At 38.4% G+C, this 20,043-nt stretch overlaps 2 protein-coding genes across 2 annotated transcripts; both read left to right on the top strand.

Moving 5' to 3' along the window:
- The first annotated feature begins 10,114 nt into the window (after positions 1-10,114).
- LOC114293205 (uncharacterized) lies at positions 10,115-11,040 on the top strand. The gene is made up of 2 exons (XM_028237242.2): positions 10,115-10,415; positions 10,814-11,040. Exons 1-2 carry the CDS (start codon positions 10,115-10,117, stop codon positions 11,038-11,040), a joined length of 528 nt encoding a protein of 175 aa, XP_028093043.2.
- Positions 11,041-18,525: 7,485 nt separating this feature from the next.
- On the top strand, positions 18,526-19,957 carry LOC114293196 (putative germin-like protein 2-1). The gene is made up of 2 exons (XM_028237228.2): positions 18,526-18,710; positions 19,213-19,957. Exons 1-2 carry the CDS (start codon positions 18,587-18,589, stop codon positions 19,761-19,763), a joined length of 675 nt encoding a protein of 224 aa, XP_028093029.1. The 5' UTR covers positions 18,526-18,586; the 3' UTR covers positions 19,764-19,957.
- Positions 19,958-20,043: the final 86 nt, after the last annotated feature.

Raw genomic sequence — 20,043 nt, 5'->3', positions numbered from 1 at the left:
GCTCCGAATCTGGCCACACGGGCCTCACATTGCGGTTTGGCCATTGAACATTCTGAATGCATGTTCAAGGTTTGAAAGCAAAGGGGTTGAATCTTGAGGCTGAGAGCGATCCTAGGCTGCACAATCTCAGGAGCAATTCCATACCGGTTTTCACAAGACTGCGCAAAATATTTTTTCAAAATTTTTAAGAAAGCGACTAATCGCTCGCGCTGAAGACAGTGCGGAACCAATCTGGATCAAGCCAGGGTCCTTCTCAGTACTCACGTTAACAAACATGATCTTAATCATTAAGGGCTTAGCGTGCCTCTCTTTCTCTCAATTGATCAAAATTTTGCAAATCCCGAGGAATTCCTTCCTCTTCGTTTTCATCACCACAGTGTTTAAAAAAAGTTTTGAAAAAAACTTAGGTCAATGCAATGAGTTCGAGGTGCAGAAGAGCAGGTGAGATATACTTCTGTTTCATTCAAATCCTCTGGCGCAACTAGCTCAAAGTAGCAATAAGTACGGAAACATGATAACCGCAGTTGTTTCATTCAGATTTTCTGGTTGCAACTGGCTCCACAGCAGAGATAGACTTAAAAGAAAGCAAAAGGGTAATTACAAAACAAACTAATGATATAAAGACTGACTCAAGACAAAGAGACAGACTCAAAACAAAAACAGAGAACTGACTCGACACCCAAGCCAGAAATTACAAAAACTGCATTTGCAAATGCTCAACATAGTGCGTGCCAAACGCCACATCTGAAATACATCGAGCGCTGCCCGCAGGTGGTCCAACCCTTGATCACATACTCGCGCTATCCTCGAAATCCAACAACCCGGCGGTGACAGACTTTGCCGAGCTTGGCGGGAGGATGACCTCATTGTCAATCAAATCTTGCACTTCATGGCGAAGATGAAAACAGTTGTCGGTACTGTGACCGGTTTGCTGGTGGTATGCACAGTATTGAGTAGCATCATGGCCCGCTGGAAGATGACTGGGGAGAGGCTGAGGCTCAAGAGGTTTGAGATGACCCTTTTTCGCCAGGATTTGAAGTGCCTTAGACAAAGGCATGTAGAGGGCGTGAAAGACTCTACGCCCTCGGGGAAGATACTTCGAAGTCTGTGGACCTTTGCTGGATGTGCTCGAAAAAGGATCGGCAGGTGCTGCCTTGGCTTTCTGATCTTTTCCCGGTGCAGGGCTGGGATTGGAAGGAACTGTTCTGGCATGACGGGGTCTATCCCGATTTTTCGCCTGGCTTGGACTGCCCTCGATTGGAGTGGGGAAAGCATCATCCACAGTCTTAGTCATAACTGCGAATACTTGCTGTTTATGAACCCCCTGGCTTTCAAAGCTTCGACTGCCCACAGAAGTTGTTCAATGGGATCAGCGTCCGCCTTCATCTTATTCTTGCCTCTAGCCTCAGCTTGATCGAGGGTTTGGGTTGCTATATCAGAGCGAAACCCGGTTGTTGTTGACACATCATTGCTATAGCGTGAAACAACCTCAGTTTGGGTGAGCTCGATCACAATTCACCCCAGTAACGGGGGCTCTTGTGGCATGAAGTTCTCGGCGTATGGCGTGGTTGGTAGTGGAGTCGACATCCCATAGGCCAGATCGGCCACAGACCTCTGTAGGTCCCCAATCATTCCCATCAATTCAAACGTTGTGGGCTCACGGGTTTGAAACAACTAGGGTTTCCAGATCGGGCGCGCGGCTGGCGACCTGGGCGGATGTGGTACTTCGACATTAGTCTCATCTCGCAAGATGGTTCCTCGGTCCAATGCGGCTGCCATAACCACGATTTCTTCTAAACTCCGTGTCATCATAAGTCCGCTGAACTGAACGGTGATGATGCAACCGGTGACTGACGGATCAGGTGTCTGCTTTGCCTCAGCGAGGGAGAACACTGGCTATTCTGTACTAAATCTCTGAACCATGAAAGAGAAGACACGCAGCATTTCAGCCCAAATCAGAACAGACACAAGCATAGCTGAATAATTGTACTCTACTACTGATCATTATTTCCCAAAATCACTGCCCCAAAAATCGAATCTGATACCCGCAGATATAACTGATTCTCAAAAAATACTGATACTGATGCCTTCAAGCTTGGTACTCAGATTTACAAACTGATATGCGCATTCCCTGTAGAGATACACTCTAAAAGCACACATAGCAAGTAAACGAGAGCCAAAACACCCCTATATTGGGGTAGGGTTTCCCTGTCCTATTTTGTCAGGAGCTAGGGTTTCACTACGCACGCAGCGGTTTCAAACAACCTATCAGGTAAGCAACCTGTCCTAGCTTGGAATGCTCACTATGGATTCCGAATGTGCACTAGATCGAATGGTCAAAAGGGTGCCCCGGTGACCACTGGGGTTTGTGTTCCCATCATGGCAGAGCCTGTAACCGGTTAGCCTTATGGCACGCTTAACAAAGCGAGCCTCCGACAAACCGTTCAGAAATAACAGACGGCAAACACGGTGTCCTAGGCGCACCAATGCACATGCAATGCAAAGAAACATATGAGTGTAGTCAAAACAAGATATCATGAGTTCGAGTTAAGTTCTCTAACTCCCCAGCAGAGTCGCCAGAAACTGTAGACGTCCCCAAATGTCCCGGGAGGGAATCCCCCGTTTTGTTCATTTGGGCTCACTACAGTTCGGACTCAAATTGTCACGGTTCTTAATCTGATCTTGCAAAGTGCAGTGCAAGACTGATAAATCACCAAAGAGTCTAAATCCGACAAATCATTTTTTGGAAAACAGATTTTTTTAGAAAGAAGTGTCAAACATGGACTGCTTTGCCAAATACAGAGTCGCCACCTAAATATTTATTTTGGGGGAATTTAGGAAACCCTGACTCATTGCCTAAGGCCACGTGTCCGTCATCACCAAAGTTGCTTCGGCTCGGGAACTTGGGTACGATTGGGGAAGGTCAGTTATGAGCACCCCCGCTCGCCCGATCAAAGATCGGCCTCTACTAACCATGATATCGAGTTTTGAAAACATTGTGTGCTCTTATTCCGGTTGTTAGCCTAGAATTACTATGTGATGCACACAGCATACAAATATAGACTGAGTTGCCTAAATTGGAATAAAGCATCGCATATCCGTTTGTTTTGAAAATGGATTGAATTTTGCTACTCGCAAGTAGGCTAAAACACGGGTTTCGACGAATTATTCCAACTCAAGCAACCCAACCTTCACCCACAGGCATTCAGGCAGTAAATCAACTAAGCAGTTAGCCTCATGGCAAGCATGCTTTCATGTTAACGTTCACATACATACGAGATGCTAAAGCATAAAACACTCACAGTGTACTCCAAGCCAAAACAAAGAACATGTCAGTAATCAAATGTATGATCCAAGTCCATGTTAAGATGGCTAATGCATCGCAGGCAAAATGCAGCTAGAATAGGCTCGGTTAATCTATGGATGGCATGTGAAATGCAACAGATAACATGTATTCAAGTTAGATTTAAAATACTATGCGATTAGTATGATGTGCCGAGCCGGGTGCGTGCAATACAAATGAATGAATGCACACATGCATAGCATAAGGAAGCTAATTGAAATATGCCCTAATACTAACCATCAAAAGTAGGTAAGTAAAATGGAGAAAGAAGTGGGGGTTGGAAGACATGCACACACGCACCCACACTTATTACACAGTTATGCTCTTTCTCGGAGAGACCAAATAAATAATACAAATTAATCAACTAACAAGTTAATTAGTTAATTACAGACCACTTAACTAGTTAAGCCAATTAACTAAGCTAATAAAGCAGTAAAACAGCCTCGGGAAGAGGGTCCAAGGCATGCGTGCTCGGCTCCGCTCGGAAATCCACCACCATGCACAAGCTGCCTCTGTTTACCCTGCTCTGCTCCTCTGAAAATTGTGCAAGTCTCAATGATGCTCCAGAATCAGTTCCTCATCACTGTGGAAGGTCACCGACCAAGAGGAAACACCATCGGCCAGGGAAAACTGGTCATCGACCATTGGTATGGCTCTCGGCCAAAGATATTTAGTCGGCCGGCACTGAGAATGGTCGATCGACCATATCTTCAAGCAGAATCCTGTTTTGACAGCAGCAGAGGGCAAACAAGGCATGGTAATGCATTTCAAAGCAAATGTTTACACCACCACACTCCTTATCATGTTCATGACTCAAAGGAGGATGGCCCTCGACCCTCGGGCCACCAATCACGCACTTCGCTGCATGATGGCCCAAGAAATCAAGTTGTGCATTTTGGTGTCAAATGAAATGCAAACCAAAACAAACAATAGGCCCAACCTCTATCACAATCAATTCAAGAGGCAAGGCATGCATGCAAAATGCAAGCTAAGCATGCAAGCTAAGCATGTAATATGAACATGAGGGTAAACATGCACACATGCAAGCATGTAACAACATATCAATAGCAAAACATGCAACAACATGTTAGGCAACTAAAAGAGAGAATGCATGCCAAATGCGTTACAACCTAAGCATACAACAACATGCCATATAGCTCAAGCAATGCAACAAAATGCAATATAGCTAAGCATGTATCAATAATGCGAGCAATGAGCATGCAAAACGCTATGCAACCAAAACATGCAAGCATGAAGCAATGTAACAACATTTGAACAACATGCAAATGGTGGACTTAAACTAATATGGACAAGCCTCAGCCATGTCTAAATAAGTAGCCAAAATGCTATGGAAATGAAGGCAAGTTTACATACAAACATGCATGCGAAAATGGTCCAACACTTAAGCACAAAGAGGGGACTTTTAAGCACACTTAAAGGGAGATGATCATGGACATATGGCAAGCATGGCAAACTCTGAAAATCATGTTAAGGATGGTGCCAAACCAACTAAACAAAGCAATCAAAGCATGCAACCAAGGTCCAAAGCTCAAAGCTATCCTAAGGGATAAAACCATGGCTATACAAGGCGAGTCCCAAAGGGTCGAGGGGACTCAAAATAGTCCCAATGTAGGTCGAGACAAAGCCCAAAACACACTTAGATGGCATCTAAATGGCCTACACATGGAAGCATACATAATGGTCCAAACATGGAGCATAAGACAACAACCTTTCAAAGCATCAAAGGACTATTAAATGCAAGCATACAAGCATACCATGTGGACTGAAATGACATGATAAGTGGTGCCAAACCACTGAAACAGTGCAAGTAAAGCATGCTAGAGGACCCAACACTCAAGGCCTATAAGGGAGATTGCATGGTAGCTATACAAAGCAAGTCATGGATGACCCAAATGACCAAAATCAAACCTCAAGAACATCATAACATGCATAAAAGCTTCACAGAGCTAAGCCAAAATCATGCTAAAAACAAGGCTCAAAGCACAAAGCATGTTAAGGCAATTTCATGGCATTACAAGACAAGTATGCAAAGCATGCATGGTGTGTCTAAACCAACTAAAAATAGTGCTATATCATGGCAAAATAAACACAAATACTACTTAAGACATGGCCAACATGAACTCAAGAAAGGTGCTCACACATGAGGCTAAAATGGCAAGTATTGGAGACAACAAGGAGAGGGGATATAGGACCTCAAAACACCATCCCCACCACTGAAATCCAGAGGGATTTTAGTGGTGAGGAGGCCAACACAAGGTGGTCCCGGAGCTCACCAAAAGTGCATAAAAAAAGAGGCCAAACAAGGCCTAAGAGGGGTCAAACAACCCCAAACCTCAAAGAGACCTTAAACAACTATCAAAAGAAAGTAAAAACAGAACTTTTACTAGTTATACACTAAGCCTAAAAACAGATGCAAGGATGGCTAAAAGCCTATGCAAAAATGGAAAATAAAGGGGTAAAGTTCTTACCCTTGAAGACCTCTTTCAAGAACAATGCTCCAGCAGCCTCTCCAAGCTTAGATCAACTCAAGAACTCTGAAAATAACTCCTTAGTACCTCAGTAGCTAAAGGAAAGTGTAGCACTAGGTGTTTGTATGCAAAACTATGAACAAAAACACCTTAAACACACACAAAATGGAAGGAGAAAGAGATATAGAGATAGAATAGATACACAATCCTCTAACCCTAATCTCAGAGCTTTGGAACTTTTTTGGAACCCTTGAGGAGGGAGGAGAAGCCCTCCCTTTATAGAGATTCATTCTTGCAAAGCTTACAAAACAAGCTAAGAGGGAAATCCCTCCATACACGTGTATGGAGGGGGTGCATTGTGGATGCCAGCTATCATAGCTGGCATAAAATATCTGCCAAAAGAAGATGAATAGTGATCGGCCAGCCAAAAATGACAAATTGACCAAAACAATGGTCGGCCGACCATAAAGAGTGTCGGCCGGCCATTACCAATGGCCTAATGGCCGGTGGAAACAAAACATGGCCGGTGGCCTCAAGCCATGGCCGGTGAGGTGTGGGGATGGCCAACAAGCCATTTTCCACCCTCAGAAGCAAAATAACAAGTGTTTGGTGCAAAACCAAACACAAAACAGGCAAGTTGAGAGGTCTTGAGGTAAGGCGCGTGGCCGAGACCTCCGAGAACTCAGGACGAACACAAACATGGATGATCACCGAATGTTCAAATGGTGACGTCCAAGTCTTGAGAACGGTCAAAAATGGGTGTCTATAATTAGTCTTAATTATGTTTAATTAGCCTAAGCTATTCACGAGTATATAAATGATCAACTAAGCTTAGAGTTAAGTTAAGAGACATATTTTGAACTCAAAATTCTATAGAGAGTGCTACAGAGAGGGAGGGAGACTTTGATTTTAGAGAGAGAGAGAGAGGAGCTCAATTAGAAGAATTTGCAAGGAGATTCAAGAATTGGGAAGATCAGCTCTACTTCTTGATAGTTTAAGCTAAATTGAAGTTCATAGGTGAGTAATTGAACCTTAAATCATAAGCTTAAGCCATGTAATTTGTGAGTTCAAGAGATTAATGAGCTAAATTAAAGAAATTGAAGTAAGATTGATGAATTTAGAACTAACTCATACATGCATGCATGAATTTGCTATGAATCCTCAATTTTGAGCATGAATCATGTAATCTATGTTAAATTAGAAATTGTATCTTACATGTATGCATGAATTATCATGTTTTGAAGTCTAATTCCAAGTTTAACAGCTTGAAAGTGCAAGATATAAAAGATGAGTCTACATGCATGAAGTTCAAGGTTGAATTTTGTTGAATTCATGGAATTTTGAGTTATGGGTTGAAGTTGTCTTTAAATTTATGTTTTTGGGAGTGTTTATACACAAATGGACAAGACATGCATGAATTTTGAGCCTTGGAGTTGAATTTGAAGCTCAAATACAATTCTAGAAATTCCAAAATTTGAGCAATTTGCTCGAGTGATGGAAGTGTCGCTCGAGCGTACATTTCAAGCTCCCAATAGTTTTGTAGGCAATTGCACGGTGGCTTGGGCGACCAATTGTGCGCTCGAGCGAACATCCTTTTTCTCAGTACTTGGCTTAAATGACTGTCGAGTGACCGTTAAGCATGAAAATCGAGCATCCAATACCTTTACAGACCAAGGGGTTCTCTCGAGCAACCATTATTGCGCTTGAGGGAAGTGCCCTGTTTCAGGAAACTTTGAAAAGTTATTTTATGTTCCAATTTCTGTTCTTTTTTATTTCTGAGCATTCTTAGGCACACATTAAGCATTCTAAGAGTTAGAAAGAAGCCTGAAAATTAAGCAAACTAAGGAACAAATTGAATTATGTTATAACCCAATGTGTTGTGAATTATGTAGGGTCAACTACAAGTACGATTCAGCCATTTGACCACAGTGAATAATATCTTTGTAAAGATATTTTACTTATACTCTATTTTCTGATTGTTCACATGTGATAAGCTTTTTTGAACCTATGATTTGATAAGCGTGAATGAGTTATCATCTTCTGTCTGAACGATATACTAACAATGTGATATTAACGAGAGTATTATCTGTACAAGTAAATGACTGATATGATATGATAGGATCTTTGATAAGATTGGATGACTAATATAATATAATTGAATCACTGATAGGATTGAATGATTGATATGATATGACTGAATCTCTGATAAGACTAAATGACTGATATGCAATTGCAAAATTGAATGGTCGTTATATACTGTACGACCATTATATACTATAAATGCTTGGACCCAAGGTCGTACTAATAAGGCCTGACTAAATCTGATTGGTGAATTTGTTAACTGTTGGACCTAAGGTCATACTGTACACTGCTGTGCCCGAGGCTGTTCTGTTGAGTGATGATTAAACTCATACTATATATTCTACTATCTCTTGGACTTAACGTCATTTCGTCACATGTTGGACCTAAGGTCGTTCTGATGTAAAATGCTTACTGATCATATATGCTCATTGATTAAATATGCTTATCTGTTAAAAAAAAGGGGCTCATTCACTCAATCCCTTTACTTTGGTATTGTTCACTAAGCGTTAGCTCACTCTTTTATTTAAATGTATGTAAATGAGTAGCGGGATGTCCAGCCTCAATCCTAGTGGACCCATTAAGGATATCAGATACCGTGGAGTCTACTATGGACACCTCCCGTATGAGGCTTTATTTATGACTGTTTTTATTTTGTTTACTTTTGTGGTCCCGTAGGACTAAGGCTGCATCTAAGTATATAACTTAGTATCTGCTAAGACTATTTCTGGAATGATCTTGGATATATGTATATCTATATTGACTATAAGGTGTGAGTTATTAATATAATGTGCAAAGTTTTTGTAATGCCATATATGCATAGTTCATTAGACAAAATTTCTAATTTTACTTCCACATCTGGCCCCCTATTAATAGTAAATATGACTGATTTCTGTCTGAGGTCGTAGGTAATCTCATGATTACTGGCCGGTTATGATCCTAACCTATAGGGGCGGGTTCAAGACGTGACAGAGTGGTATCAGAGCACGAGTTGATAACTCACACAGTTGTCCAAATAAGCAATAGAGTGTCTAGAAAAAACTTAAGTTGCATGCATATGATAAATATATACTTAAATGCATTAAGAATATGCTAAAGTGTTTTGAAATATGTGACTACATGACATATGAACTGTTGACTATCTGTATATGCGTGCTCTTTCTGTCTATGTATATAGTGTACATTTTTTTGTATAAAATATAATGCAAGTCTCATCAGATAATGGTGAGAACAAGATCTGATGAAATAGAAGAATCTTCTACTGCCAGACTAGATAGGATGGAAAGACTGATACAGGACATGGCAGAAACACAGTGGCAACAACAATAGTGGCAACAACTGCCACCCCCCACCTTCGGTACAACCTATGCACGACTTACAAAATGACGACCAAACAATAGCTCTCACCAAAGAGTTTAAGAAAATGAACCCACCACTGTTTCACGGGGGTGTCGACCCATTGAAGGCTGAAAAGTTGTTCGAAGTACTCCCATGCCTTGAAACACAAAAACTACAATTAGCCACCTTTACACTGGAGGATGAAGTAAAAAGGTGGTGGATGTTAATGCGTGATGACAACAAGGGAATAGACTGGACACAGTTTCTTGCGCTCTTTTATGATAAATATTTTCCACACTGTGTCCGTAATAGAAACGTGTCTGAATTCGAGGGGCTAAAGCAAGGCAATATGACTGTGGTTGAGTATGAGGTCAAGTTTACCGAACTGGCTAGGTTTACACCGCATATGGTCGACACCGACTATAAAAATGAAAAAGAAATTTGAGGGTGGTCTCCATAATGATATCTTGGAAAGAGTGAATGTACTGAAATTGCCTACTTTTGTTGATGTGCTAGACTGGGCTTTAATGTTAGAAACTAATATGGCCAATCAAAATAAACTGGCTGAATAGAAAACAAGAGGCAAGGCTTCTTTTCAAAGAAGAAGATGTTTAAAAAGAAAAATACAAGTTTATCGAGTTCCAGCTCTTCACGGGATTTTGCACCAACATGTAACATCTGTAGTAGAAAGAATTGGGAAGTTTGTTACCACACATCTAGGACTTGTTTTCGAGGTGGCAAAATTGGGTGTGTGGTTAAAGACTGTCCGCAGACTGACCAAAGAAGTGGAAGGCCATCCGCTAGCTCAACTAGATCTATTCCTGTACTAGGAAACACTGTGAGACCTACTACTACTAGAGACATAATGAGGCAAGGGAGAGTCTCTGCGCTTATCCCAAGTGACACACGAAATACTGAAGCCGTCGTCTCAAGTACTATCACTATATGTAATCAAGATGCTTTTGTGTTAATTGATTCTGGATCAACACATTCCTTTATGTCTAGGACATATGTATCTAGATTAAATAGACCCATAGAATCATTGCCTTATTTGTTGTGTGTATTTGCTCTATCTGGGGAGTCTGTGTTATGTGCATCTGTATATCGTGTTTGCGATATGCACATTGGAAGTGCAACTTTATATGTGGATATATTGGGCTTGTTTGGTTTGTTTTTGGGAGAGTTGTTTTTGAAAAAACATTTGGGGGGAGAGAGTTTAGAATTTTTTTTGGTTTGTTTTGTTGTATATTTTCGGAGAGTTGTCTTTTTGGGAGTTTAGGATGATTTGATATTTTGGGAGAATTTGAGTAGATGTGTGTGAGATAAAAAATGATTGATTGATGTGTAAGAGAGAGAAAGTGATTTTGAAATTTTTTTGAGAAAAACTCAAACCAAACAATTTTTTAGAAATTCTTTTCTAAAACTCATCTCCCAAATGCAAACCAAACATACCCATTGCCTTTGGATATTAGACACTTTGATGTAATTCTGGGTATGGACTAGTTGTCTAAATGTTGTGCCACTATTGATTGTGTAACAAAACAAGTTATATTTAAACCTCCAGGACATGATGAGTTTATATTTATGGGTAATGGGGGTTGTGCCTCCACCTTATCTGATTTCAGCATGAAGGCATGTAAATTGCTCAAGAAAGGATGCCAAGGTTATCTATGTAGTGTGATGACTGAACAACCCATGAATGTTGAACTAGATAGTATTCCTGTTCTTAGAGAATTTCCGGATGTATTTCCAAATGGATTGCTAGGGGAATTGGTTGATAGGGAGATATAGAGTTTACTATTGATATTGTGTTGGGAACTCAGCCTATTTCGAAAACTCCTTACAAAATGTCAACTATTGAAATGAAAGAATTGAAAGAACAGTTGCAAGACTTGCTTGATAAAGGTTTTATTAGACCTAGTACTTCACCCTGGGGAGCATCGGTATTATTTGTAAAGAAGAAAGATGGGACCTTATGATTATGTATTGACTACTGAAAATTAAACAAGGTAACAATAAAAAATAAATACACTTTGCCCTCTATTAAGGATTTTTTTGATCAGTTTCAGGGATCACAAGTGTTTTCAAAAATTAATTTGAGATTTGGGTATCACCAATTAAAGGTGAAAGCAAAAGATGCTGAGAAAATTGCATTTCGGACAAGGTATGGTCACTATGAATTTCTTGTTATGCCCTTTGAAGTGATTAATGTACTGGCGGCGTTCATGGATCTTATGAATCAAAATTTTAAGTCTTATCTTGGTGGGTTTGTTGAAGTCTTTATTGATGACATCTTGATATACTCAAAGAGTAGGATTGATCATGAACAACATTTGAGCACTGTATTGCAAACCCTTATGGAAAAGAAATTGTATGGTAAATTAAAGATTGGGGTCTTGAATGGCTAGAAAATTTCAGCCTCAACTCTCCAGGCAGCTGTCTGACCACTGTCTTATAATTTTGATGGAGGATGAAAGAGATTGGGGTTCGAGACCTTTTCGATTCCTTAATACGTGGGTTGTTCACCCTACCTTTGTATCTTTAGTGGAGAGAACATGGTTAGAATATCAAGTCAAAGGGTGGGCTGGATTCAAATGTCTCATGAAGTTTAAAGCTCTGAAACATAAGCTAAAAGTGTGGAATTCTACTGTGTTTGGGTTGATTGACACTAAGTTGAAGGCTGCTGAAGAGGAAGCCCATGCTATTGAATTAATTGCAGAGTAAAGAGTGGTTCTGGGGAATGAACAATTTAGAAGACACGAATTAAAGGGGGAAATCTGGAGGTTGAACAAATGATGGAATGGATTTGGTTGCAAAAATCCAGAATTAATTGGGCCACAAAAGGAGATAGGAACACAAGGTATTTCCACATAAAGGCCAGTAATAGAAATAACAGAAATTCTTTGTGCTCAATACTAGTGAACAACACAATGGTTGTGGAACCTTCGGAGGTCAGACATGCGGTGAAGAATCATTTCATGAACCATTTTCTGAAACTTGGGCGGTTAGGCCTAAACTGTCTGGCCAGTTCAAAAATATTGGTGGTAGACAAGTAGCGGACCTCTTGGAAGCAGAGTTTACAGAAGAGGAAGTTAAAAATGTTATTACGAGTTGTGATGGCAACAAAGCACTTGGGCCCGATAGATTTAACTTGGCCTTCTTTAAAAAATGCTGGAGAATTGTTAAACCTGAGGTAATGCAATTCTTTAGGGAGTTCCATCAGAATGCCAGTCTAGCTAGGGGTATAAGTAGCTCTTTTATTGCTTTGATCCCAAAAGTAGACAGCCCATCTAGCTTGAATGAGTATCGGCCCATAAGTCTTATAGGTTCGTTGTACAAAATTCTGGCTAAAGTCTTGTCAAATAGAATGAAACCAATGTTGCCCATGATTATTAGCGAGTCCCAATCAGCTTTTCTAGGGGTTAGGCACATTCTAGATGGGGTTCTCATTGCCAACGAGATAGTTGATGGGTGGAGCAAGAAAGGGTCGGTGCTGAAACTAGACTTTGAGAAAGCATATGATTCAGTCAACTAGGAATTCTTGTTCAATATGTTATCTAACTTTGGTTTTGGAGAAAGGTGGGGGAGATGGATGAGAGCGTGTGTTATATCCACAAGAGTGTCAGTTTTAGTGAAGGGTTCGCCTACTGAGGAGTTCTGTCCACAGCATGGATTAGGGCAAGGTGACCCACTATCCCCTTTCCTATTCAATATTGTGGTTGAGGCTTTGAATGTCTTGTTTGATAAAGCAAAGGAACTAGGTTTAATCAAAGGTGTTGACATTGGAAATAATGGGGTCAAAGTAACGCACTTACAATTTGCAGATGATACAATCTTATTTTGTGAAGTTGAGTAGGTGGAAATGGTGACTATCAAAAGAATTCTCCAGTGCTTTGAAATTCTATCGGGGCTAAGAATTAATTACCATAAAAGTGTGTTTGCTGGCATTGAAGTGGAGGAAGGTCTGCTGCAAGGTTTTGCCTCTAAGTTAAATTGTGCTTATCAGAATTTTCCTTTAAAGTACCTTGGGCTACCTCTTGGAGCTAACCCTAGTAGGAAAAGCACTTGGAAGCAAGTCTTTGGATAAGTTTAAACTGAAACTGTCCACATGGAAGAGAAGGTTATTGTCGTTTGCTGGGAGGTTGACTTTGATTAAATCTGTTATGAGTAATTTGCCTTTCTACTATTTGTCGTTGTTCAAATTACCAGTGGGGGTGGCAAAAGACATTGACAGAATTCAATCAAATTTTCTATGGGGTGGGTCAGATCTTAGAAGGAAAGTCCATATGGTTAGTTGGGATGCCATTACCAAGAGCAAATATTTGGGAGGCTTAGGCCTTAGAAGTTCATCGGTTATGAATACTTGCTTATTGCTAAAATGGTGGTGGAGGTTTGGGGCTGAGACTCACGCTTTGTAGAAGGTAGTTATTTGTTCAAAGTATAACATGGTAGGTGGAAGTTGGCTGCCACACATGGAAGGAAATAAAAGAGTTTCAAAAATCTAGTCAGATATCATCCGTGCAGTGATCTCTAAGCTTTTGATTCACAATTTGTACCTTATAAACACTACAATTCAGTTCGGGAATGGGCAGAGAGCTCAGTTCTGGCTTGATAAATGGGCAGGGAAGATGTGCCTTAAGGAAGAATTTCCCAGACTCTTTTCTTTGTCTATTGATAAGAATGGAATAGTGCTGAGTTTTATACCAGACGAGAAGGGACTCAAGGCTGGAATCTGGGCTTTAGGAGGCCTCTGCTGGCTTGGGAAGAGGAGAGGCTAGTAGATTACAAGCCGCAACCCAAGGATGTGCCAGCACTTAAGGACTTAAGCTCAGATATATGGAAGTGGAAGGCTGACCCATCTGGGGTGTTTTCCGTTGCCTCTGTGTATAAATGTTGCGAAACATCCTTGGGGCCAGTTAGGAATACGGTAGCGGATGTTTGGAATAATTGTGCGCCACCTAAAGTCAAATTCTTCTGGTGGTTGGCTTGGTAAGGTAAGGTGAAAACATCTAGTTTCTTACAGCGTATTGGGATCTTGGATGAATCTGCAAATGTGAGTTGTGTTTTTTGCCAACAGGAGGTGGAAACCATTCCCCATATCTTGCTCTTTTGTCCTTTTGTTTGGCTGATGTGGTCTCATGTTGTGGAATGGTGGGGATGTCAATGGGTTATGCCAAACTCAGTGAAAGGATTGTTGCAGTGGTGATCATTATGTACGATGAAAAAGATTGAGAAGCTGATATGGAAGGTAGTGCCTTTAGCCATTTTTTGGTCAACATGGAAGCATAGAAATGACTGCATTTTTAATGACTCTCGGCCAAATTTGAAGGATCTTTGTGAGCTTGTTAAAGCAAGAATAGCACTGTGGGTCAAATCATCTCCAACAAAAATGGTATTCTCTATTAATGTTATTGTATTTAACCTCTCTCAGGTTCAATATTGCATCTGTTCCGGAAGCTGAGATTTGCCTATGTGTTATGGTTCCCTATTATTGACATCTCTGTTGGTTTTGGTTTTTATGTTTTGTTTGCCTTCTGTCTGGGGATGTCTGCTGTGTTCGTTTGATTCTGTTATGTTATGGATGAGTCTGTTCTTTTGGTAGTTAATTTTGCTATGGTTGATCAGGGCTGCTGCTATGGTTGATTTCTCAGCAGACAATAACAGGACTATTGTTATCATTCTACTATGGTGTTCCCTATTATTGTCATCTATGTTGGTTTTGGTTTTTATGTTTTGTTTGCCTTCTATCTGGGGATGCCTACTGTGTTCTGTGTGTTTGATTCTGGGCTGTGTCTAGTTGAGGCTGGGCTGCTCATTTGATTTTGTTCTATTATGGAGGAGTCTATTCTGTTGGTACTGCTGCTGATAGCATTATGGGATTACTTTTCCTTGGTTGTGTTTGTTTTGTATGTGAACAGGGCTGTTGCTATGGTTGAACAGGGTTGCTGCTATAGTTGATTTCTCAGTAGGCAATAATACAACTATTGCTACCATTCTGCTTCAGATTCTGTCTGCTTTACTCTGCTGCCATTTTGTCTTAGTTTCTGCTGATTTGGCTCAGGGTGTGTGGGTGATTGTCTGAATTGGTGAAGTTAGGTACATTGTTTGGTAGCACACAAACAATTGTTGTATATCTGTTGATGTATGCTGTATGATGCTATCTGTGAGCTATTGTTGGTTTCTCACCAACACTATGCTTCGTTTTCCTTTTTCTCTCTTTTTCTTTCTCATCCTATTGATGTTTTCCCATATGTAATGTATGGTTTCATCATCAATATTGATTTTCTTTGCTGATAAAAAAAATTTAAAGAAATGTGAATTTTGGCTAGATGAGATTGTGTTTTTAGGTTACGTTATCAACAGAGATGGAATTTTTGTAGACTTACAGACAATTGAGGCAATTGTAAGCTGGCCTACACTGACGAATGTAATGGAAGTCCGAAGCTTCATGGGCTTGCCTGGTATTATAGGCAGCTTGTAAAAGATTTCTCCAAAATAGTTGTACGGCTTACCCAACTCACACGCATAGGACAACCGTTTGAATGGATTAATGAGAGATAATCTGCTGTCCAAGAGCTAAAGATAAGACTGACTACCGCACCAATGTTGTCATTGCCTTCAGGTACGAGAAATTTTTTAATATTTAGTGATACTTCTTACAAGGGTCTGGGTTGTGTGTTAATGCAGAATGGAAGGGTAATTATCTATGCCTCCAGACAGTTGAAACCGCATGAAAAGAACTACCCAACGCATGGCCTGGAATTGGTCGTAGTTGTTTTTGCTCTAAAATCTTGCTCCATTACTTGTATGGGGCAAAATGTGAGGTTTATACCGATTGCAAGAGCCTAAAATACTTCTTTACCCAAAAAGAACTGAATATGAGGCAGCGAAGGTGGCTAGAGTTGATCAAAGATTATGATCTCCAAATTCAGTATCACCTAGGGAAAGCCAATACAGTTGCTGATGCTTTGAGTAGAAAATCAACGGGAAATTTGGTTTGCATGCTCACTTAATAGAATGAAATCCTGCAAGACTTTGAGAGATCCGAGATTGAAGTAATTTTACACGAGCAAAGTGGATCAATAAAGATGTTTAGATCATATTTATTTAATAGTGTTTGCTTATTCAGTAGTTTTTTTTTAATTTTTTTTAAAACCTTATTTTCATCTTTAGTGAAATTTTTTTAGAAAAATTTAAAAAAATTTAAGCGTTTAGATTTAATTCGACGAGACAAATCAGAAAATTAAATTTTTTTAAAAGAAAAATGAAAAAAGTTCAAAAAAGATAAAAATAAGCCAAAAATAGTGGGTTTTATTTTTTATTTTTTTATGTGGTTATCTTGAACTTTTCAATTTTTTTCTGAAATTTTTCAAAAAAAAAAAAAACATTTCTTTTTAGATTCATCTATACAAGATAGATAAGAAAAGTAAAAAAATTAATTTTGAAAGCAAATCACTAAAGACAAGAAAAAAATTTTAAAAAATTGATTTTTAAGTGTTTCCAAACCTTTGGACCAGATTTAGTTTTCAATATAACTTTTATCTTACATTAAATTTGAATTTATAAAACATTTTATTCTCTTGGCAATTTTTTTTGAACAATTGTACTAAAAATTTATAACTTTTTTTAGGTTAATTATATTTTTAGTCTCCAAGTTGAAAATTCTATAATATATAAATTATAACTTAGTTATAACTCATAGTATATTATTTTGGAAAATTGAGTGGGTGTTATGCGGAGGGCACAACAACCACTGTTGTGCAGTCTTATGGGCTTATTTCAAAACCTGTTTCGATAATCCAAACCGTCACATTTTAAAATATATCGAGCAGAATATGCCTGTAAAAAATCAAGTTAATTGAACATCGTTAACAATTTCATCGAATTGCATTTGTATCTATAAAAATAAATGATAATTGTGATTTACAAAATAAAAATGAATACAAATATGAGTGGATAAAAAAGTTAATGATATCCGATTAACTTAATTTTTTGTAAGTATATTATACTCGATATACTCTAAAATGCGAACGATTCGAATTATCGAAACGGACACTAAAATAAGTCTATAGTGCCGCATAATGGTAGTTGTTGCGTCCCTCATAGCAGTCATCCCATCACCAAAATGTAATTAACAAATTTTACAAAAATAAACAAGATTATCTCACTTGTCTATGCTATGCTAATCAAGATCAGGTCAAGACCTCAATGTAAGTAATTATCTCTGGTCAACTTTTGCTCGCTTACATTGTCAAACAAATGAAAAATAATAATTATAACTATATTAATTTTTGTAGCATTTTTTTAAAATATTTATTGTATTGACATAGTCCCATATATAAGCCTATTTACAAGAGAGTACGTATCATACTTTCATCATAAGAGACCAAGAAGGATTTGAATAGAGAAAAGTTCGGGATTAGGAAAAAAATTTTATAAAAATGATCATGAAAGATTTATGACTTTTGGATTACCTTGATTAATGTGTGGTGCTTTATTTTAAGTGTAATCCAAAGATCATAAATCTTTTATGATCATTTTTATGAAATTTTTTTCATGATACCTAACATTGCTCATTTGAAAAATGACCATTTCCTTTGGCCTAAAAAACCCATTATTCATTTCCTCAAGATAATTATGTTGAGAAGTGGGTAGATTGTTAATTCAGAATGACTCCCTCAAATAAAAATATTGGTTATCAGTGGCGACTCTAGGAATTTTTGTCAGTAGTGTCAATCAAAAACTTAAATACCATATATCTTATAGAAAATTCACATTAATCATTATATCACCTATGGAGAAAAAAATTAACAAATTAATTTAAATTCTAAAATTATAAACAAAAATATTTCAATATATTGATACTATTGTTTAAGCAAAAAGACATGTTAATACACGAGTTTCTACAAAAAGTAGACCAAAAAAAAAATATGACTTTACAAATAAAATATTTTAAACAAAAAATAGGTAAAAGTTAAAAAGTAAACTTTTTTCATTGGTGGGTTCAAAAGAGTAGGACTTAAAACTATGAGTTCAAAATTATATTTTAATGGGTTCAATTACTAATTTTTTTCCTAAAATCTAATATTTATATAATAAATAAATTCAGCCAGGGGGTTCGGGTGACACCCCTGACCATGCCTTGGAGCCGCGCGTGCTAGCTATTGAAGATTTGCCAAGTCTTATAATATATATATATATATATATATATATATAATTAACCAATTCAAGAACCCAATGTCTATAAGTAGACACCTTTCCCATGATAGATCTTTCATCTCGATCAAACAATTACATTAGACGTGTTTTATTATCCTCAATCAATTAAAAGATAGCGATGATGAGCAATCACTTTTTTGTAGTCATAGTTGTGTTAGGCTTGGCTTCCACCCTTGTCTATGCATCTGACCCCAGCTCTCTACAGGACTTTTGTGTTGCTGTTAATGACTCTAAATCTGCTGGTATATTCTCTCTCTCTTTAGACTTTCTGGCTTTGCTGTCTCAAACTTCGAAGAAATAATAGAATAAATTTCTACCGTATAAGTTCAGTTGCTTCATGCATGATATATTCTATAAGGTTCTTCAATAAAATATTTTCATTGCATATTGTAATGACTTGTTTCTAACCTAATGTTAAGGGTTGTTCCTATTTCTCTTTCACATAGTTTATTTTCAGTTTCAAAGTTCATAATATCTAAAAGTATAATATAAAAACAATCTTCCCAACTCAACAATAATCAATTTATTTAAATTATTTATTTTGTTGTAGCTACTACAAACGGTGTAAAAAAACCCCATAAGGTATCCATTTAAATTGCAGCTATCAACAATAGTCTATATGGTTCTTTATTAAAATGTTTTTTCAATTATATATGTATATGTATATATATATATATATTGATGTATTTCTAACCCAAATGTTAAAGGATCATGCCTAAGCCTAACTTATTTCTCTTTATCCAGTGTTTGTCAATGGCAAATTCTGCAAGGACCCAAAGCTTGCTACAGCAGATGATTTCTTTTTTCATGGCCTCCATGGACTTCGAAACACATCAAACCCAGTTGGATCAACTGTCACTCCAGTGAATGTCATGCAAATACCAGGGCTCAACACTCTCGGTATCTCCTTAGTTCGCATTGACTATGCACCCAATGGCCTTATCGCACCACACACGCACCCTCGTGCTTCTGAAATACTTGTTGTGTTAGAGGGTACACTGTATGTTGGTTTTGTAACCTCCAACACAGACAACCGTCTTTTCACCAAGGTGTTATATCGAGGAGATGTTTTTGTATTCCCAGAAGGTCTCATTCACTTCCAGTTTAATTTGGGAAAGAGTAATGCAGTTGCGCTTGCTGGTCTAAGCAGCCAAAATCCTGGAATAATTACTGTTGCAAATGCAGTGTTTGGCTCGAATCCAAAAATTTCTGCTGAAGTTCTTGCCAAAGCATTCCAAGTGGACAAGAAGGTGGTTGACTATCTTGAAGCACAGTTTTGGTGGGCCAACAACTAGAGAGAGACGGGGGGAAAAAAAATTCTATTGTTCAATAAGTGAAATGTAAAATATGTAATCTTGGTATTATTATGTTTTTAGTTTCAGGTTAAGGGTACTTTGGTATTTTTTGTCTTCTATTGTTAGCACACAATGTAATTTTGATTCAAGATTAATGCAAATATTATCGCTTTTTTATTTAGACTTATATGACATCTGTAGACATTTCATTTTGATTGACTATTACTTAGTCGTTCTTTAAAAACATCACCCGATGCTAAATGTATAAGAAATGATTTGA

Source organism: Camellia sinensis, chromosome 14 (genome assembly GCF_055761805.1).
Source record: "Camellia sinensis isolate YWXY chromosome 14, ASM5576180v1, whole genome shotgun sequence".
NCBI classification, from domain to species: domain Eukaryota; kingdom Viridiplantae; phylum Streptophyta; class Magnoliopsida; order Ericales; family Theaceae; genus Camellia; species Camellia sinensis.
Note: the sequence above shows the minus strand (reverse complement) of the source record. Positions and strands in the feature narration are given on the sequence as shown.